This window comes from Serinus canaria, chromosome 17 (genome assembly GCF_022539315.1).
Source record: "Serinus canaria isolate serCan28SL12 chromosome 17, serCan2020, whole genome shotgun sequence".
In the NCBI taxonomy this organism is placed as follows: Eukaryota; Metazoa; Chordata; class Aves; order Passeriformes; family Fringillidae; genus Serinus; species Serinus canaria.
The window spans coordinates 7511380-7532611 of record NC_066330.1 but is presented as its reverse complement, the minus strand read 5'-3'; the positions used below and the strand labels follow the sequence as shown (position 1 = coordinate 7532611).

At 50.1% G+C, this 21232-nt stretch overlaps 1 protein-coding gene across 1 annotated transcript in view; it reads right to left on the bottom strand.

Moving 5' to 3' along the window:
• ASTN2 (astrotactin 2) overlaps positions 1 to 21232 on the bottom strand; it is a 299849-nt gene that overhangs the window by 215769 nt on the left and 62848 nt on the right. The window contains exons 4-5 of the mRNA XM_030231263.2: positions 16585 to 16734; positions 7306 to 7413 (exon numbers count right to left, since the gene is read on the bottom strand). Coding sequence (XP_030087123.1) covers positions 7306 to 7413; positions 16585 to 16734 — 258 coding nt within the window. The remainder of the gene's footprint in view (positions 1 to 7305; positions 7414 to 16584; positions 16735 to 21232) is intronic.

The window sequence follows — 21232 nt, the reverse complement described above, 5'->3', positions numbered from 1 at the left end:
TGTTGTTCATCCTGGCTGGACCTTCCCCACACTCCCTGCTGTCCCACTGTCACCCTGCAGGCAGAGCTGGGATTGGGGAAGTGGGCTGCAGCCTCAAAAAAAAAAAAAAAAAAGCCCCAAACCATCTTTTGCCTCCATCCATTATTTTTGGAATAGATGCAAACTGACAGAACAGGATGAGAATACGAATCTCTGCTCTGCAACAGCTCCCCAGGCTTGGGGCACACCCCTCTGTGCCTCAGTTTCCCCCTCCAGCCAAACATCACGCAGGAACAAATGCAACATCCACCACCCTCTGCTCCCTTTCCTGCTGCAGCCAGGAGACAAATCCATGGTGCCACAGGAATCCACAACCAAAAGCATCTTCATTTTCCAAGCAGCTCCAGCCCTCTCCCTCCTCCTGCCTGCATCCAGCTCCGTGTTTATGTTCAGCTTCCTGGGAAACAAGAGGCTCGTTACCATGCGGAGGGCGACAGCAGAGCGATTAGTGAAATTTGTTACCCACATGCTCTGAACAAAATTAAATTAAAAGTGCTGCTTTGCTGTCAAGATAAGGGCCAAGCCGGAGAGATAATTTTTCACTCTCAAACACTCAATTACTCGCTGAGGCTGTATCAGATACAATCGGAAAATAAATAAATAAATGGGAAGACCCGAGCTGCCTCCAGGAACAGATGTAAAAGCCTTTATCTCCAGCGCAGTCCAGGGAAGTTAAAGTGCCTGCAGCTCCACCAGCATTTACCTGCAGCTCCTGGTGCTGCCCAGCTCCAGGTTCCAGCAGCAGCCCCTCTCCCAGCAGCTCAGCATCCCTGGCATGGGCAGGAGCATGAGTGAACCCCCACACTTACGGCCACCAGTGATTAAAGGAGCAAAAAGGAGGCTGGAGCAACCCCAGCCCAGCTTTCCTGCATAGCCAGAGTCCAGCAGGAATGGAGAGGGACTCAGAGTGGGTTTTATGGGCTGTGGCAGTGCCTCATTGCTCTGCAGGCAAAATAAGCCATCATGAAAAAGCACCACATTTGTTCACTCGCTGGAAAAGCAGCATCCATGACAGAGAGCAGAGAATGGTTGGGAATAAGGAGCATCCCCCACTGCCACACTGCCCTGGATATCACGGTGTGAGCATGCTGTGGTGCTGGGGCTCAGCCTGCTGGGAGGGAGGGATCCTGGTGTTCTGGGGCATAAAGACAAGATTTGTATCATTAAGGCAACTCATTCCTGACATCTGGGGATCTGCAGGTCCCGTAGGAGCTGTGGTGTCTCCTCTGGGCTGCTCTTTCCTGGCCTCACAGAGAGCAGCACAGCTCCATGCGCCATGAACCAGCTGGGTGTGCTCCACCCAGGCTGACCTGTCCGTCTGTCCCTGCAGGGAGCAGCTGGGTGTCCCTTCCTGGGGAATCCTAAGGACTCTGTGTCCCTTCCTGAGGAATCCTAAGGGCTCTGTGTCCCTTCCTGGGGAATCCTAAGGACTCTGTGTCTCTTCCTAAAGAATCCTAAATGCTGGGTGTCCCTTCCTGAGGAATCCTAAATGCTCTGTGTCCCTTCCTGAGGAATCCTAAGGGCTCTGTGTCCCTTCCTGAGGAATCCTAAGGACTCTGTGTCCCTTCCTGGGGAATCCTAAGGACTCTGTGTCCCTTCCTGGGGAATCCTAAGGGCTCTGTGTCCCTTCCTGGGGAATCCTAAGGGCTCTGTGTCCCTTCCTGAGGAATCCTAAGGGCTCTGTGTCCCTTCCTGGGGAATCCTAAGGGCTCTGTGTCCCTTCCTGGGGAATCCTAAGGGCTCAGTGTCCCTTCCTGGGGAATCCTAAGGGCTCTGTGTCCCTTCCTGGGGAATCCTAAGGACTCTGTGTCCCTTCCTGGGGAATCTTAACCTGTCTGTGCCATGGGCTGACCACACAAGGAGGGGATGGACACAGGGCTGCCAGGAAGGGAGAAGCATCCCCAAGGACAGACAGACAGCACCAGACACAGGCAGACCCATTTTTCCTTCATGCCCCTGGAAGCAGCCCAAATTGACATGTTTGCTTTATCACCTTTTGTCTCCCCCTTGATTGCCAGCAGCATCTCTCCCAGTTTGAAGGTGAGTCAAGCCTAAGGCAGAGCAGGGAGGCAATTCCCTGAGGAGTATGGAAGAGTGAGGTGATGTCCTGCCTGCAGCATTCACTCAGCTCCAGCGAGGCCAGAGGCAGCAGCAAAGAGAGCAGTACCCAAGTTTCATTCTGCACCTCGTTTAGTTCCCCATGAAATAATAACTGCCTGCTGCCTCTGGAGATGGGAGAGGATCAAAGCCAAGCTTCCTCATATGTAGTAGACTCCGAATACCTAATATTCCCTTATAAAAGGCCTTGTTTTAACCACCAAATACAAAGGCAGATCAAAGCTCAGCTTCTCATTTCTCTAACAGCCCTCAGAAGGCTCCGCCAGCCAGCCCAGCACATGCACACACAGGGCTGACACCAATCCAAGGTACATAATTGAACTCTGCTAATTTGTCAAAACCATCACTGCGTACTATGGAAGCAGCCAGGTGCCTTGTTCACAGAGACCTCAGCTGAGGAGCATCCCAAAGCCATGCCCTCCCTTCCCTGGGGTGCTGGGGAGCTGTGCAGGAAAACAGAGTGGGATGTTTTCCCCTCTTCCTCTTTTAGCAGGCGATGCCAGGAGGGGTGAAGCAATCCCAGACCCAAGTGTGGGGAGCAGGCTCAGGGTGGTGCAGCTCAAGCCCAAGCAGATTCCAGAGACAGCTTGAGGAGCAGCAGCCAGCTGAGGACACTCCTTGAGACACCCCAGGGTGGGTGGGTGCCCTCCAGCATGCCTCAGCCATCACAGGAACAAAAGCATCCTTTTGTCTTTGCACTCCATCCTTTGTGTCTGGCTTTCCAGCAATTCTGTACCTGATCCCTGCTGGATGGGGAGTGACATCAGCCCCAGACTCAGGAGTTTGGCAGCACTTATGGGAACCTCCTGGCAGATCCCAGGGGCTCCCAGCAGGTCCCAGAGGCTCAAACAAGAGTGCAAGGGAGGGCAGACAGTCTGTGGATCTCCAAGACAAATGGGCTTGGGATGGCTCAGCCCCTCACAGGGTCTCCAAACAGCATCATCACTTTCCCTGCCTCAGTTTCCCCCAACCCAGGAAGCTGAACAGCATCTGTTCCACATTTCTGTGTTACAGAGCAGCTGATCTGTGGCCTGAGAAAGCAGAGGGAGGTGCAGGAACCTTGCCTGTGCCTCCACTCCAGCAAGGAGGGCTCATTATACTCAGGGAATCCTCAATGAGATGGGCAGGGAGCTGATACAGCCTCGGAGTTACAGTACTGCTGCTACCCCCACACCTTTCACTATTTGGTTTCACCACCAGGAAGGTGCTGCCTGTGACCAGGAGAACTTGGGGCTGCACAGTCAAACCTGGAGCTGAATATATTTTGCTGGGCACAGGGCAAACCCCACCCCAGAATGAGAGGGATGGAGCAGGAGTGGAGTTTGTGCACAGGGCTCTGCCTCCTTGCTTTAGGGGGATTTTTTGCTATAATATTTTCCTCTCAAACTCAGAGTGGAACCTGACTGAACACATGCCACCCTGAAGCATCAAAGCTTTGATATTGCTCTGCTGGCCAGCGGGGGATGTGGATTCACATCCTTCCAACACTGTCAGGTTCTCTCTCACAGAGACTTCGGCACTGGTGGAAGGTGCAATGACCCATGGCCCTGAAAACAAGAGCCAGAATGCAAAGAGGTTCCCACAGCTCCTGGGATTCCCAGGGGAATGGGAAAGGGGAGCCAGCAGCACACACAGCAAGCAGAGCCTTGCAGTGCACAAACCTGTTGTAAATAGGTTGCAAGAAAATCGGATTTCTGGAAATCCTCGAGGAGTCAGCAGGAAGGAGCAAACCAGCCATCCCTGGCCCCAGCTGAGGGTCACTTCAGCCTCTGAGCACAGAGCTGTGCACAGCCTGACAGCTTCTCTCAGGACTTGTTTCACTTGGAAAAGCAATCTGAATTGCAGCTCCCTTGAGACTGCACACCACAGAGCAGAGCTCACCCTGATCTGTCAAAGTGGAGAGAGTGAGGAGCTGGTGTGGGCACAGGCAGGGACTGTGGTGAAGAGGAAGGGTGTCTCACTGAAGGTCTGGGTGTGAACAGAGCACTTCTTGGCATAAGCCAGCAATGCCTCTCCCAGCTCAAATCTCAGAGATAGGGCTGAGCCCAACAGCAAAGACCAAGCCTCCAGGGGAAGATCTCCCCTGCTTTATTACACTCTTACACTCTGCTCCCCTATAATTTCTCTGGAGACCTTCCAAAGACATGGCAACACCAGTGTAAGGGCTTCCCACAGCCCTAGAGGCTGGGAAGGTGAGTGGTGCAGCATGCTGTAACCCTGCCTCTTACTTCTCTGTGTATTCCTGCACTGAAAACCAGGTACCAGTGGCTCTGCTGCTGCTGAGCTACCAGAACAAATTCTCCCTTGCTGAATATTGTCCTGTGGGACACTCTCTCTAATCTGCCTTGCCAAAGCACTAGAGGACCTGCTGTCCTCCTTCTCCAGGAGACACAGGAGGCCACTTAACCAAGCTCAAATAAAAGCAAACCTGCACACCTCCTAAGTGGAAACTTCCCATCACATCATCTGGGATCAATGCCTTGACAGTGCAAGTAATTAGGCTCAATCCTACAAAATCTTATCCGAGGAGAGAAACCCCAAGGAATCCCTCTCCTTGGACCTGATAACTACCCAAAGGCACCTGCAACGACACGCCAGCCTGGCGAAATCAATGGGGGAACATCATTGTAAGAATTAACTGTATCTGACGATGCATCCTTCTCTATTAGAGTTACAATCCCATCCAATTATGGATCTTGGCTGAACTTGCAATTATGAGTTCCATGCTACGACTTCCCACTACGCTATTGCTCTGCTTCCACGAGGGAGAGGACAGTCAATGAAAGGATAATGGAAAATTCCTTTCAAGGATGCAGCGATGGCCAAATTTATCTAGACAGGAGGGGAAGTACAATGGGGACTTCATGCAAGACAATTCCCTCAGTTAGCCCCCAGTGAACATGAACACACCAGGTTCTCACAGCATTGCTCAAACACTAAGGCAGATCTAACAGCCAGCCCTGCGCGACGGCGCGAGGCAGCTCTGCCTCCTGAATTCCCTTCAAACCCAGCCATCAAAGCTGCCCAGGTGAACAACAGCTTATTCACAGGGAAAGAAAGGAATTCTTCCCATTCATCTGTTCCTTTATATTTGCCCTACAAGGAAGCTAAAACCAACAACTGAAAACCAACACAGACGTCAATAAAAATATCTTTGTACCTGACATCCAGTGCGAGCTGTTTTTGAGAGACTTACAGAGCAGCTGACCTCAAGGGGAATGGCATTAAGGCAGCCTTGCAAAGATTTATCTGCCTCTCATTAAAACACAGTTTTCCATACCTTCCCTGTGCCCTATCACCCCTTTCCTTAGTGGAAGCTGAAAAAACCACAAACTTCAGTGACTTTTCCAAAGTACCCAAGGGCTGTTACAGCCTGCCCAGTATTCCTGAATAAGTCACTGAAAAAGCTACTCCAGCACCTGGGAAATTTGATCCCTGTACCAGCAGTGTTTTGGGACAGCTTCTTTTGTCCCTGTTTGCAACATAACCAATTCCTTCCTCCTGTAACACAGGCAGGAAGATGATCAAAGGGATGGAACCTTTCCCATGAGGAAAAGCTGAGAGAGTTGGGATTGTTCAGTGTGGAGAAGGCTCAGGGGTGAATAACTGCAGACTTCCAGTACCTGAAGGGAGATGGAGAAGGACATGGAATGACAGGACAAGGGGAAATGGCTTCAAACTGACAGAGGGTTAGAAGGAAGTTTAAGCTTATTGGGAAAAAAAAAATTCTTGACTATGAGCGTGGCGATGCCCTGGCACAAGTTGCCCAGAGAATCTGTGGCTGTCCCTGGATCCCTGGAAGCATCCAAGGTCAGGTTGGACAGGGCTTGGAGCAACCTGGGATAGTGGCAGGTATCCTCGACCATGGTAGGGGGTGGAACAAAGTGATTTTAAGGTCCCTTCCAACCCTAACCATTCCGGGATTCTGATTTTATCATTTTCCCCTGAATGTAGCTGTGTTTGTACTGCAACAGGCAAGGAACTCACAAATTCTCTCATCCTTTTCATCAAAAGCTCATTTTAAACATGGTGATGATTTCTCTTGGTTCTAAAACACATGGAAAAGGACCAAAAAAAAAAAAAAAAAAGACAAAAAAAAAAGAAAATAAAAAAAAGACCAATCATATAAAATTGAAGGCCCAACAACTGCAGCACACCCCTCTTCATGCGTGAGCTTATTCCTGTGTGCAACCATCGAGCTGATCAGAGGTGTTGAGGCAATTTCACATTCAAATAAACACACGGGAAGCATTTATGGGAATGGCTCATCATAGAAACAAATGGGGCCGCGTGCTGCTGCGGTGGGCACCGGCATCCGTCTGGCTGCCGCGCTCTGCCGAGGCCCGGCTCCCTGCACAAAACAAATGGAGGGAGCAGACCCACTGTGCAATTTTTAAATTGCTTCCCAACGGAGTTATTTCCCGACAGTGATTTTTCAAACCCAGTAGCAGCAGCAGCAGCAGCAGCAGAACTCGTCCTCTCCTCCACCAAACGGCTCGGGCTGAGCATCCCGAAAAAAATGACAAAAAAACCGATCCGGCGTGATGTGATGAGAGGAAATGTGGACACTAATTTCAAACTCCAGATGATATTTCAGTTTCTTGGCTTCTCTAACTCACAAAAGAGCCTAAAGGGACTTGGGTCTACAAATCCCTGCCCCAACCCTCGTTTTGAATTTGTTCTTTTTAATTGCCTTTGTGCCAAGTGGAAGGCTGGGCAATTTTCATCCAATGAATGCTTTGCATGGGAAATAAAGGGCAGAAAACAGGAGTTTGGAGCAAGGAATTGCCAGGGTAACCATCCCTGACAGCTGCACGGGTGCCAGGATGGGGACAGACACAACCACTCCCCCCTGGTGCAGCTTTGGGGAAGTGCCAGGGCATGTGGAAGGTAACTGATATTAGAAACCATCAAAGAAACCCAGAACCTCAGCAACATCACGGGGAAATGGGATTTATGGCTTCTGCACGGTGCTGCACCACACAACCAGCACATCTGGGGGTGTCCTTACCACCACAGACTGCTGTGGCTGTCCTTCAGACTTGGGCAGTGTCAGACACCAGCACCCATGGGACAGCCAAGGTGCTCAAGCATCTCTTTTCCCCTGACAGCAGAGAGCAGTCAGAGGTGTGACTGTGACTTCTGTACCTTTGCTTCGCCTCCGGCTACGATACTGCTCCGTGTAGAAGGTGAGCTGGGTTTCATCGTCTGCCTCTGAGCCAGAGTTGCCTTTGGCACGTCCAAACCCGATCCCACCTGCAGGCAATAGAGAGGAAAAAATCAGCCCTGGCAGCTGGGATGCTCAGGAGCAGGTGGAGCCAGGAGCTCCTCAGCAGAGCTGAGGATTTGGCCAACAACCCCCTCTCCTTGCTAAGGTTCTTTGCTTGGGGTCACCAGTAGAAATCAGAAACTTTTACCATTCATTATTTCATCAAAAATCAAGACTCCACAGTGCATATAGTGATGTGAATGTCAGAAGACACATTCTACCCTCAGAAATAAAAACACAAATATACTTCAAGGGACTTACAAAGAAAACCCCTGAGTGTGACAGCTGCTCTCCCCAAGGACACCTGCACGGTGAAATGCAGTGAAATTTAGCAAACCCAGCAAGGACAAATGGTACAGGGGGAATACAGCCCTTGGGGAGCACCCAGGAACCCCTTGAGGGTTTTTCCTTCTCCTCAGTACCCAATCTGGCCCATCTGCTCCCCCACTTGCTGTGACAGCAGCAGTCAGAACAGACAGGAGCAGGGCTGGCCCAAGGTTCACCCGGCCTCCTCCTCTCCAGATCTGGTGTGGGATGCAGCAGGAGCCCAGCTGGCTCCATCCCCAGACCCACCAAGAAGCAATGGATACTTAAAAAGCACCACAGACTCTAATTGGCAGAAGTCCTTCAATCTTTGCAGAGCTTAAAGCAAAGAGGCCTCTGGGGGTTGACAGTGGCCCTTTAAACTGCCATTAAAATATTTTAGTGTTTTTAAAAAATCTTTTATTCTAGGCAGCAGCACAATTTCCCCATTTCTTGGCAGGAGAACAGAAAATGAGCGGTGCCTTCTGCCCTCTGAAATCCTCAATCACGGCGATGAGAGGTGGCTGGCAGGAGCCAGAGGGACGCCAGGAGCTCGGCACGTGGCTCCTGCCCTGGCCGTGCCCTGCCCTGCCCTGGCTGAGCAGTGCCCTCCAGGGCAGTCTCAGCAGCAGGGCAGGAAGGGACTCTGCTGGCTCCTTTCTCCTGGATGCAGCAGGGAGGGTCAATGCTTGCATGCAGCAGATTTAGTGCTTGGGCAGGGGGCTGGGGGGTGTAAAGATCCCAAACTATGACCCATCATCAACCCCTCTTCAGCCACAAACACCACAGAAAACTTCCAGTGTCGTGATACACACACACCAAGGGGTTTGAGAGACACAGCAGAGTGGTAAGACCAATAAGGCTTATTTGCATGAGTGAGGAAAATCTTAATTAACCCGGGCTTCTAACGAAGGCCCTTGGGCAACCAGCCAGGGCTGCAGCCCTGCTGCAAATCCGCCTCTCACTGAGCAGGGGCTGCTGTAGTGACAGACAGCAGCTATGGGAGAGTCCCCCACTGCTGAGAGCTCAGCACAGCCCTTGCCCCTGCCTGGGAGAGGGACCTGGACACTGCCTGTGCAGGTAGGACATGGCACACCCCTCTGTCACCTGGCCATGCACCAGAGCTGGCCCCTTTTGCACAGGCAGATGGCTGGGGTGGACAGAGGGAGCCACGTGGTGCTCTGTGTGCTGTCACACCCCTGTGAGGTGCCCAGGCAGCTGGCACACGTGGCAGCTGCTCTGGCAGCCACCGGCCCAGCCCCCTCCGGCCACTGTGCGTTTGTGTGCCGGCTGCGTCTCCGTGATGGATGGAGCTGACATGTTAAATTACTCAGGCTGGATGTCTTCAGAGAGCTGGTGACAGCGATATTGCATTTTCTGATTACCCAGCACTGAGCAGGATGTATAAATACAGCAGTTGTGAGACCCGGCGCGGGTCCCCAGCCCGCAGAGGAAATGTCTCCTCTGACCCAACATGCAGTGCCAGAGGTCAGCCTGGCAACGCCAGCCTGGGGCACACACGGCTGCCAGGGATGAGCTTTTACACCTTTGTGCCATCAAGGATGCGGGACCACATCTTAGTGGTGGTTTTGAGGATCTCAGAACCCAGCTGAAGCTATCTGGAGGACACTAATCCTCAAGTAATCCTGCCATGAACCTGATTTCATGTTTAAGTGGCCCCAAAATCTGACCAAATTATCCCAGTGAGACATTTACAACTGGCACACTGCCTCCTTTTCCAGGTCCATTACCAGCCTTGGTTACAGCCTGCTCACCAGGGCACGGTGCTGAGAATAATCATGATGGGGCCAAGGATGCTCATGGCAGAGAGCACCCATGAGCAATTAATGATGAAAAAGGACAGAACTGAGGCAAAGTCAAGGAGTCCTGCCTGGTCAGCATTCCCTTTCCTTCAAAAACAGGGAGAAAAACACCCAGTATCAGACAACTAAAAGATCCTAATCACCGTAATCAGTTACAAACTGGAATAAGATGCTTTAAAGACAGAGAACAGGAAAATGGCAGTTTTGAAGGGCTGGGTATCAGTAATGCACTGGCAACTCTCTCCAGCAGCTCTCACAGGGAGATACAACCTCTTTACACCCAGTTTACTCCTGCTTTTGAGACTGGAGAAAAAACAAAGCTCCCCTTCCTGCCCAGCCCTGCCCAGCTCGTTCAGCCAGCAGCGGGGCAGGAGACAGGCAGGGCAGGGGAGCTCAAGGAAGATGCTCTTGTTTCTAATCCTGTTTGCAGATTTACAAACTCGTTAATCCCTTCAAATAGATCTCAGCTCAGGCAGGAGCCAGGGCAGGGCGCTTGTTCTGAGCCCAGCATTAATTTAGTGGGGAGCAGGGCGGGGTGCCAAGGCAAACACCTCGTTATGCTGTAATTAAAGACGGTCCCGTTAATGCAGAGTGGGGATAAGGAAATAAAATTCAGGAACCAGAATCATCCCCAACGACTTTTTGTTAGCTGAAGCCACGTGTATATTTTTAAAAGTGAGATTTTTGTCTCTAAAGAGGAAATAAAGAACAAACATGACATTTTTAATCCTTTCCCTGAAGCCAGGAGGTCGTAGAACATCTCAGGGAAAGAGTTATAGATGTAAAAGGAATCAAAACTGAGTTAAAATAAAGAAATAAGTAACAGTAGCTGTTTGGATAACTCCTATCTGAGGCCAAGCTGACCTCAGCCACTTAATCCTCCAAAGGTGGATGTTATAATAGAAGTGGAAGCTTTGTTTTGTCCCCAGCAGTGCCACCTTAGGTGACGTCTTTGTGATCCCTCTGCCCTGCAGCCACTATCTATGGAAAAAGGATTCTCTGCTTCCTTTTCCTCCAGAAAAAGGGCAAATCCCTGTCCCTACCACAGAATTCAAGACCCACAACTTCCCTCCTTGACCACAGTGGGTTCACCCCATTCCATGCTCACTCACCCCATGCAATGTTGCCTTCTGGGGGTCCAACAAGGCTCTCTGTTCCCAGGCTTCCCAGGAAAAACTGGGTGAGGAATGGCCTCCCCAGCAGAGCACTAAGAGCTGGCAGGGCAATGCAATTAGCTAAGTGGAAATTTTCAGTTCAATTAATTTAACCCTGAAAAGAGCACCAGAAAAATGGAAAGGAAAAAAAAAAACCAAAAAAACCAAACCAAAAAAAAAAAAAAAAAAAATACAAAACACCCAAATGTGGTCAGAGAAAGGTAAATTAAATGCAGATTTAAGGAGGAAAAAAAAATAAATACACAAACATTTTTTTTTTAAACTTATCCAGTCAACCCCAAAACCATGAAAGTATAAAGAAAAAAAGCCCTTTAAAACAAAGCACCCTGTGATTGGCTTCACATACAGCTGAGGAATACTTCCACCTCAGCAATCTTCCCTCTTCCTTCTGTCTCCACACAAAACACCCCAGCAGTGCAGGAGGTGCAGCAGCCAGGTGACTGACTGCCAGGTGACAGAGCCATGGGCTTCCACTGTGAAAATCTGGGATCATGCTGATCCCAGACAGCAGCCCTTGCACAGCCTGAAGGGTTCTATTTTCAGCAAGGACCAACTCAAAGAGCTGGACACGATATTATGACTCAGGTGACGTGAAAGCTCCCAGGTGAACTCCAGAAAAGCCTCACCAGCAAAATGTGACACTCCACAGGCACCACAGGGCACTCAGACAGGGCAAGGTGAAAGCAGAGGTGCTCTGACAAAAGCAGAGACCACGGATGAGCCCAGCTGAGCCTCAGCTCTCCTCTCTCAGGGAGCTTTGGCTAACTCAGGGCACAGCAAGGACCTCCACAGCACAAGAACTGCATCCCCAGTAGGCAGCACATCCTTATGAACAGCACCTGGTGTCTCAGGAGAAGGACCATTATGGGTTATTTCTTCCCAAATCCAGAGTGTTTTTAAAGCCCTGCCCCAGGAGAGGGCACCAGACCCCCTCTCTGAGCACAGCAGCCACCCCAAGGGCACCTCCCGGGCCCGGGGCTGGGCACACAGCACGGTCCATCAGCCAAACCCACAGCCCCTGCCCCTGCCCTGCTGCCTCTCCCCAGGGCAGCGCTCCCCGGCTCTGGGGCAGCCAGGCTGGGATGCTCCGGGGCTGCACTTCAGGATCAATAAATGCTCTGGAATGCAGCATCCCTCCCTCCAGGTCTGCCAGCCCCCAGCAGAGACCTCTTCCTTCCAGCCCTCCCCTCCCACCCTCGGCTCTCTCCGTCCTCGCTCTCCCTCCATTATTTATAAGCTCTGAATGTGCTTCACTCCGTAGAAGTGTTTAGGGAGAAAGGTTGTATGAAAGAGTCATTAGACAAAATAAAGTTATATGGCGCTGTAAATAGAGAGGGTGGTGTGGTTTGGTGTTTTGTTTTTGTTTTTTTGTTTTTTTTTTTAAATCAATCTATTTGGGAAAACAAAACCTTTCCCAGAGCTGCTGGAAACACTCAGGGTTAAATCAGATTTAATGAGGAGCAATGGGCAGCAGCTTAAGCACACTCGGAGCAGGGAAGTAAAGCAAGGCAAAGTTTATCCCAGATTTGTTTCCCTTGGGCTGGGGATCAGGTTTGGATGGTTTATCCCATCCTTCTGAAGGAACAGCACTTGGAAACCCTTTCAGAGCCTTTCCATAGAAGAGGAAATCCTTCTGCTGTTCTGTTCCTGCAGGGAGAGTGCTCCAGCTGTAGGGCTTTGATGAGGTTAAACATTAATTAAATCAAACCACAAGAAAATAATTACCCACATGCATCCATCAGGCTGACTTGTCACTACTCAGAAACAAAGTTGGATGCAAACTCCATCAGTGGAACTGTCACGAGGCCGTTAGGGGGAAATGAATGGATCCCAAATGGACAATTTCATTTAGGGGGAGGAAAAAACAACTCTCATGGATTGCAATGGATTAATGAGGCAAAGGGTTTATGCTTGCAACTGGATGGAAAATGTAAACATCCCGAGTTGTGGTATCATCCTTTACCCTGAGGGGTTGTTTGCACTCCGGCCACTTGCCTGCCATGGGCACAGGTAACCACAGGCTGTAAAAACAAAACCTCCAGCACAGAAGAAGCCAGGGAATGGGCAGGGGAAGGCATGGATCAGCTCAGCAACAGCACCCAGCCACCAGCTCTACAAGCAAAATGATACTTAAATTAAGACAAAAAAAGGATGGATGGAATGGGGCTGTGCAGAGCGAGATCTCACTGGAGACATTGGGAGTACCTGGCTTTTTGGGGATTCCTGAGGACTGAGAGCTTAAAATCTCTTTTTTAGGATGTGCTGGCGAGGGATCCTTGTGATTGGGGGCACTGGGAGTCAGAGTGCCCTCCTGAAGCCTGTGGGACACCTTCTGCCTCAGGCTCCTCATCCCTCACAGACTCTGGGTACAAATCAATCTCATTTTCTCATACTGAGGAAACCAGCAGGGAGAGATGGAGAGAGACCAAGGCTCTCTTGTCCGGATAACCACTGACTTTCCCATGGTCACTAACAGGCAGAGGAACCCTGGGGAGGTAGGAAATGGGGTGGGGGGTGTCTCCAGAGACTGGGGACAAGCCAGGCTGGCTCAGGGCCACACTCTGCTCCCACTCAGCCAGAGGCTCTGCCTGCAGCAGGGCACTGTGCCTCCTCCTAAGCTCAGTTGCAAGGATTAACTGACTTGTTCCATTAGTGACCAAAAAGCCTCTTACCAACAGTTCAAAAATGAAATAAAAACACACAAAAGAAAAAAAAAGGCTGGAGCAGGGAATCAGGGAAATTTTCCCTGACTGTCCCCATGAACCCCAGAGCACCCACACTAAAATCCAGAGACCTGTATTTGAATAGCTACTAGAAAACAAATCAAATAATTTAAACCAGTTAAAGAGTCAGAACATTTTCTTCACACTAAGTAAATTATTTATGGGCAGAGCTATAATAAAAAAAAAGCCCTCTCCAGGCCTGTATCGCAGGAAAACATATCAGGAATAAAAGATCACATTTCAGACTCATAAATAAATGAAAAACAAAACCAAGAGTAAACAAAAAGAAAATAATTTCCTTCCCAGCTCCCAGGGCTGACACAAAGACCCTCAGTGCACTGGGCAGATCATGGCCAAGGGACCTTCATCCCCATTACCCCTGAAGGGATCTGATATCTCCTCCCCCTGCAGAGATGGAGACCTGGACCCACACCCTTGGCACAGCCTTTTTTGTGGTACAGCCTTCAGATGCAGGAATGCTGTGCTCCCACTCTCTGTGTAGCTCCTAAAGCCCTCAAGCTCTGGGAAAGCAGAAAGAAGAGATATCCCAATAATGTGAGTGACAGCCAAAATGAATTTCACCTCTTCATGAAACTAAAACCTGACAAGAAACTGTGTTTCAGCTGGGGCAGCTGATAGGGACTTTGGGCTTGCAGCAGGATCCCTTGGAGGGGAGAAGATGTGACACAACTCACAGGGACCTCCACCAACCCACCCAGAGGATGCTGTGTGGGCTTTGTCCCTCTCTCCTCCCACCACAGAGGAGCTCTGGTGTCCCCACACTCAGCAGTGAGGGTGAGGAGGCTCCCATCTTCCTCCCAGCCAAGCTCCTCTGGCCATGGCTGATGCCTTGGAGTGGCTACCTAGAACAAGATTAAGACAATAAAAGTAGATATTTGTAGTAATTGCATATCCTCTGAACAGAGAGAGACATAGTTCTCCCAGGATTTTAGAAGCTGTGGGAGACTTAGAAGAATTCAAACAATTATTATCTCTCTTTCTGTAACCACTGTTTATAGATATGATTCTCCAGAGTGTGTTATTCATAGTTCACCAAGAGTGTGAGAGAAGATTCCTAAAGGCCAATCAGGTCTTAGGTCCACCAGTGTGTCTATAAAAACTAGATTTCTAACAATAAAGTGTCTTTTCATGCCTTCTGCTGATGGAGTCTCTGTATCACCTTTGGCTGTCCCCAATACCCCTTCAGTGATAGGTATTTATTAAATGCCTTCAACAGCACACCTTGGGCAGTCAAAGCCGCCCAGAGGCTGCACCCAAGCTGGATGATGGTCACAAGTTTCTCTGATAGATATAAGTTTAGCCTATTTGCATATAAGTGGTTAATCTTCCAATCATAGCTTCAGGTAATAAAGTAATTTACCCCCAACATACCCCCAGTTCACTTCTGTTTGTACTTTTTGGGGCCTGAGCTGTAGGGTGTCCTTGGTTCTCAAGCTTAAAAGGATTGCTCAGTCTGACCAAAACATGGAGACAGCTGCCAACAATTCATGTGGAGTGTGGGAGATGGTGTCAGTAGTGGTGGGGCTGGGATGCCTTGGGAGAACTCCCCAGTTGAGGTTACAGTGAGAAGTTGGAGCTTTCTCCCAGGGGTCCCTGCCCCTCAATGTAAATGAAGTTCTGGTTGTCATTTAAAGTTCACTCCCCCGTTCCAGAATGTTCTATATTCCTGGATTCCCGTTGGTCTTCTCCAGAACACCACACCCTCCCTGCTCCCTCATTGGCCAAAACTCTATCACCTCACTCTGACCCCTCCTCCCGTCTCCATCCCCATTGGTGTGTTCGTGTCCTGACCACGCCTACCCTTCCCCAGTTATATACCCTGGACCCTTCCACGTTCTTGGCTCTTCATCCCTGCATCCCTTCAACTGTGGTTGTCCTCCTGCCCTGTCCTGGACCCTCATTTCATCCCTAAATAAACCCTGTTGGATTTTCCATACAAAGAGTCCTCTCAGCTCACTGGTGAGGCACTGAATACAATACCTGGGCTGGGGTGTCTGGTGGGCTGAAGGACCTGTTCACACATCCCAGAGCAGAGAGGCTCTCAAGAAGGCAGGCACCCCGACAGTACCTGCCTGGGGTGTTGTATTGCACTGAATAGTTATTTAGTTGTTTGCACTGGGTGTTTTGGTAATTTGCACTGTTGATGTGATTTGTGTGTTATATCACATGGTTTCTCCCTCACCCACCCCTGTCCCCAATACCCCCCTGGTGGTCTGTTCCCTGGTCAGTCCCTCCACTCTCCGCTCCCTACTGGTATCCCATTGGTCCTCCTCCACCCCTCATTTCCCCTGGGCATAAAAGTCTCCCGCCATCAGACCGTGCCCTCTTTTCCACCTGGGAAGTGACCAGAGTCTGAGTGTCCCCAAGCAAGTCAATAAACAGAGCACGCCCATCCCCACGTGGAAAAGAGCGCTTCTCCATCGTTTGCTTTCATCTATGTAAGGCCGTGTGGGCTGGGGTCTGTAGCTAGCCAGAGTGGACCCAAACAGCCTGGTCTTACACTGGGGGTCTCCCCCGGTGGAGTTTATAGAGTTACACACTAATGCTAGATTGTACTGAGCTAGAGGTGACTGCTGGGGATGTTTCTCCTCAGAGACACCTTTGGCTCGCAGGCAGTTGGGCACTCAGAATGAACCCATGCAAAGTAGAAACTCAGTTTACCTCTAGTGGGAAAAGGTTCAGGTGATGGTGAAGAGAAAGAGATCTGGTTCTGCCCGAGGGTTAAATCCAGAGTTTATTCCAGGGTGACAGAGCCCTGAACCTCGGTAACAGCTCCAACAGACCACGACCGCATGGTTTCAACACCTTTTAAACTCACAGGGAGGTGGGAGGGAGAGGATAGGTGAGCCACCAACCAGGTGGGAGGGGGAGGGTCTCAGGGGACAATGACACCTGCACAGGCCAATGACCCCAGGTCTGAAAAGCATCTTTTGACATTCTGCCAATCACACGATTGCCTTGCTGGAATGTGGAACCTGACAGACAGCAATTAGGAAGAGGGCAGGGGGAAAGGAAGGAGGAAGTAGTCACAGCTGAGGGACAGGATTTAACTTCACACCACAACACAGCACGATTTGTAAAATGTAGAAGTCTGGGGCACCGTGGCCACGTACCTCGGGGCCGGCTGCGGCGTTTCCGTCTGCCCACGGAGGTGCTGCGCAGCGCGGGCTGCAGCTGCCCGATCTCGATGGGCGTGTTGGTGCGGAAGCTCTCCTTGAACTTCTGCATCAGCGACTCCACCGTCTCCTGCGTCACCTCGGGAGCTGCAACACCAGCAAAGGGGCTGTGGTTACAAAACAGCTGGGCCACCGTGTCCCCACTGCCCACGAAACCTTTCCTTGTGTAAGCTGGAGCTGAGTCCTGTGGTGTTTTCGGGGTCCCCCATGGCAGGAAGGAAATGATGAATCTGACTCCATGTTCTTAGAAGGCTAATTTATTATTATATTATATAATGCTATACTAAATTATACTAAAGAATAGAAAAAGGATACAGACAGAAGGCTAAAAAGATAATAATAAAAAACTTGTGACTCCTTCTGGAGTCCCAACACAGCTGGACTGTGATTGGTCATTAAGTCAAAACAATTCCCATGAAACTAATAAAACAATGACCAGTTAGTAAACAATGTCCAGTGCTGCCATGCTGGGAGACAGAGGGAGAGCATCCACCCAGCTATACAGAGAAACAAGGATCAAACTCCCTGCCTGAGTTAAGTTCCAGCAGTGGGAACCATTTCAGGAAAGCTCCAGAAAGAGAGGGAGCTAAGGGACCAGCTGTGTAATGTCTTTGAATTTTCCAGTACCAGGCTCCCCCAGGAACCACAGATCAAAGACAGAGTTCCCCAAAGCCCCCAACGTTTACAGCAGGCACAGCTGAATCCTGCAGTGGCAGATCACGTGAGGAAAAAACATATCCTGAGCAGGGAAAGGTTCTCCAAAGAGCATCCACTCTCATCCCTACAGCACTCATCCCCCCCTGAGGTGCCAGGGAAGGATGCTGGGGCAGCACTGGGGTGGTTCAGCCTCCTGCTGCTGTGTTCACAGGGGGAAGCCTGACCCTGCAGCTCCCTTGGCCAGCAGAATGTGTGGCAGGGCCCTGAACAGATGGAGAGTTAGCCAGACCTTGGGGCTGTGTGATACAGGACTTGTGGAGGTGTAGCAGGGAGCTCTGGAGTGGCTTGCACAGCTGAGGCTTATTTACCAAAAGGAGGCCAGGAGGAGGAGGAGGGAGGAGCAGGAGGAGACCATGCCTTCAACGAGGTCACAGCAGTCTCAGGGTCCCTGCTGGGACCGTGGTGACTGTGCCTATCTGGCCACCGTGCTGGCACAGCCATCCTGGGGCAGCTGCTCCCACACCTGTCAGTGGAGCAAACACCAGGAGGGAAGGAGGGGGTTCCTTCAGCCAGTGGCTGTTTGGGATGATGCTACAAATACTGCAGGAATTGGGAGGAAAGGGCTGGTGCAGCTCACTGCTCTGCACAGGTGTGCCAGCACATCGTTGGCTTCTCTGAGCCCCCGAGCTAAGGGGTTTGGAGAAAGGAAATGGGTAAGGGAAGCAGGAGGGAGGAGGGAAAAGTAAAGCAGGGAAAGAAAAGGAAAAAAAAAAAAAAAAGGAAAAGTGAGAAATTAGAAAAGAACCTTGTTGACATGATATCAGCAAGAAAAGTTTGGCATGGGTGGGCAGCATAGAAAAAACCCTCAGTGACAAATGAAAGACAACAGAGCTTCAACCGTGTGAGCATGAGGGTTGAAGGATGAAGGGAGAGCCCTTCATGCACTGCCAACAGTGCCAAAAGGGAGAAAGAAGAGACCACTGCACCATAATGGAATAAGACAGCATTTGCTGGGGCTGTTCAGCACATCCATGAGAGAGACTGCAAACCAAACTGCCCTCTGGGCCTCCCCACAGCAGCCCTTGGAGGTTCCAGCTAGTCAAAAAAGGATGGGAAGAAGCACTACTGTGGGGTAGACAGTGGCCTTAATAATTTACTTTAACTACAGGCCAACCCTGAATTGGTCAGGCAGTTGGATTAGCTGATCCTTGTGGATCACTTCCAACTGAACTGCTCTATTCTACACAACCCTGCACTGCCTGTACCAAACACAGGCTCAGCCAGCAGCTCCTGGCACCTCCACAGCTCCCACATGCTGCTCCCCAGCACGACACAGCCACGTCAGCAGTGCCCAGGCACCAGCTCCTCCCAGCACTGGCCGAACACGACACATTTCACAGGAGACAGGACTGTCCTCCCCTCCAGCACAGCTTGCCAAACGCCTTCTCTCCCCTCCCCAGCTTCCAGGATAAATCCACCCGGGCTGCTGAGCTCACATCTCCGTCACTGTGCTGAGATTCTCCACCCAGCTGGGCAGAGGTGGTGGGATCCACCCCGAGGTTTGGCACGAGGCTGTGATCTCTATCTCCCCCCAGGAGCAGGGGAATCACGAGGCTCTCCAGCCCCCACAAAATCAGCTACCCTCTCTGGCAGCACTTTAAGGACACAGCTGAAGGTCACCCTACCTTTGCAAAGCACAGCACACATTCCTGACAAACAACTCCCTCCTGTCCACCCCCATATTCTATTTGAAAGGAGATTTGCTCTCCTTATGGCTCCCCTATTCGTTTGCACGTCTCCCACAAAACAATTCCTACCCAGAGCCATTCTCTGCTCCTTCCTTTCTGCTGGCACAAATTGCAGTGGGAAAATATGTTGTTTGGCTTAAAAATTACAATGACAACAACAACAAAAAAAGTAGTCATCAGCTGAACAATATGAGCAATGTTTGGGTAAAAAATACGTTGCAATGGAGATGGGAAGCAGCAGCATTCATTCCAGCACAGCCAGGAGAGCTGCACCCTCCCAGACACACTGGGTGGGTATGGGGGGCTTTTCTGGGGACATGGCACAAGCAGGATCTCACCATCCCAGGATGGATTCCACATCTCAGAGTCCCAGGCCTGGATCAGTACAACCACCCACACCTCTATTTGAGAGATGAACTATTTGTGAGTCTCCACCAGCTGCTTTTGGGTGTTGTCTCCACTATTCCAAGACATTCTCAGGGCACTACAAAACCTCTCTATGTTCCCAGCCAGCAGAGCCAGGCAGTGATGGAAATGCCCCTTAGATCTCAGAAAAAAGCTCTCAGATTTGCTGAGGTGTTTTAGTCTTCAGATGTTTAGTCTTCACGCCTTGAGGACCTCAGTGGAGCACCTTCTCCCCAAACCAGGCTCAAACTCTTGTTGTGCCATTGGGTGGTGGAGAGCTGGACGGTCCCACAGCTTGGGTTTTGCATCTGATTAAAACAGAACAGTGAGGTTTATGGTCTGCAAAGGTGACAGCTTCCCTGAGCCTCAAAGTCTTTGGTGTCTGGCTTAAAGGTTCTTTTCCTGGAGCCACAACCGTCCATGCTCTCCTCGGACAACACCTGCATGCCCACAGCAGCTTCTACCAGAGCTTCCCACACTTGGTATGGGCTAAAACACATTTCTATAAAATACAGGGTTTTAAGCATCTGGTTTTCCCATTTCTCGCTTTGATTTCTGGCTGTCAGAAGGCAAGTTATTGATCCCTCAATATTAACAGTGGCCACAACGTTCCCAGAGTTTCAGGGAGAGGAATAACTCCAGAGCATCTCAAGAGCTGCCTGACTGAGCATTGTGCAACAAGACAAACTCAATCAAGGATTAAATGGAAAAAGTTGGGGCACAATTAGAAGCCAAGGTCAGTGGGGTTTCTACCTCCTGCCCTGCATGGTAATGTGGAGGATGCAGCCCCCTTACCTCAGACACTGGCTCTTCTCAAAGACTCTCCTGTCCTTTCACTGACCACTTCCAGTATTTATCAAATAATCTGCTTTTTCTAGGCACAGGGCAGGGGATTCTCCTGGGAACCACCGACATGGGCTCTAAAGGTCTAATACATCATCACGTCCCTAACACACCATGGGAACACCAGGAAATGCCAGTTTAATAACGTTATAATTGTTTCCTCCAAATCAACTCCCTGATATTCAGCAAGCTCATTTTGATGTTTCTCAATCAATATTTTAGAAATTTCTGTTCCACAAAGTATTTCAAGAAATTGACTTTCTGATCCTATTTTGGAACAAGCATAAATTTCACAATACTGGAAGTTTTCCACATGGTGGAAACCCTGATTTCTCACCAGCTCTAAATAATGGGTGTTTGTTGCTTTCCGAAGCATGAAATAACTAACGGTGTTTGTTCTGAGACTGGGATGTGGACTGATTTTCAACAGTGCCACCCTGAAGGTACTGAGCTCCACAAAGCACAGAGCTTTAGTAGCATAAAATTAGGTAATTACACTGATGCTGATGTGATGACAGTGGGAGAGATTTGTACAACAGCTTCGCACGTACTCCGAGGAAAACACATTTGGGGAGCCACATCCTGCCACAGAGCACGGGAATATGGCAAAGGCAGGAGGAGCACAGGGAACTTCAGCTCTCCATGTGTTTCCCCAGCCACCAAACCTCTCTCGAGCAGGAGAACCTGTCCCCTTTGGTCCCCTGATCTCCAGCAGCCCATGTCAAGTGCCACATGCAGCCACTGTGTCCAAGAAACACAGGGAAGCTGCTGGTTGCATTCCACAGCCAACTCAGGACATGTATATCTGTTTTATTTAAATACAGATATATATAAATACATCTCCATATATATACTTTTATTTAAATGTATATATCTCTCTATGTATGTGGATATACAAAAACTATCAAAAGCAAGGATGAAGGAGGATCTCC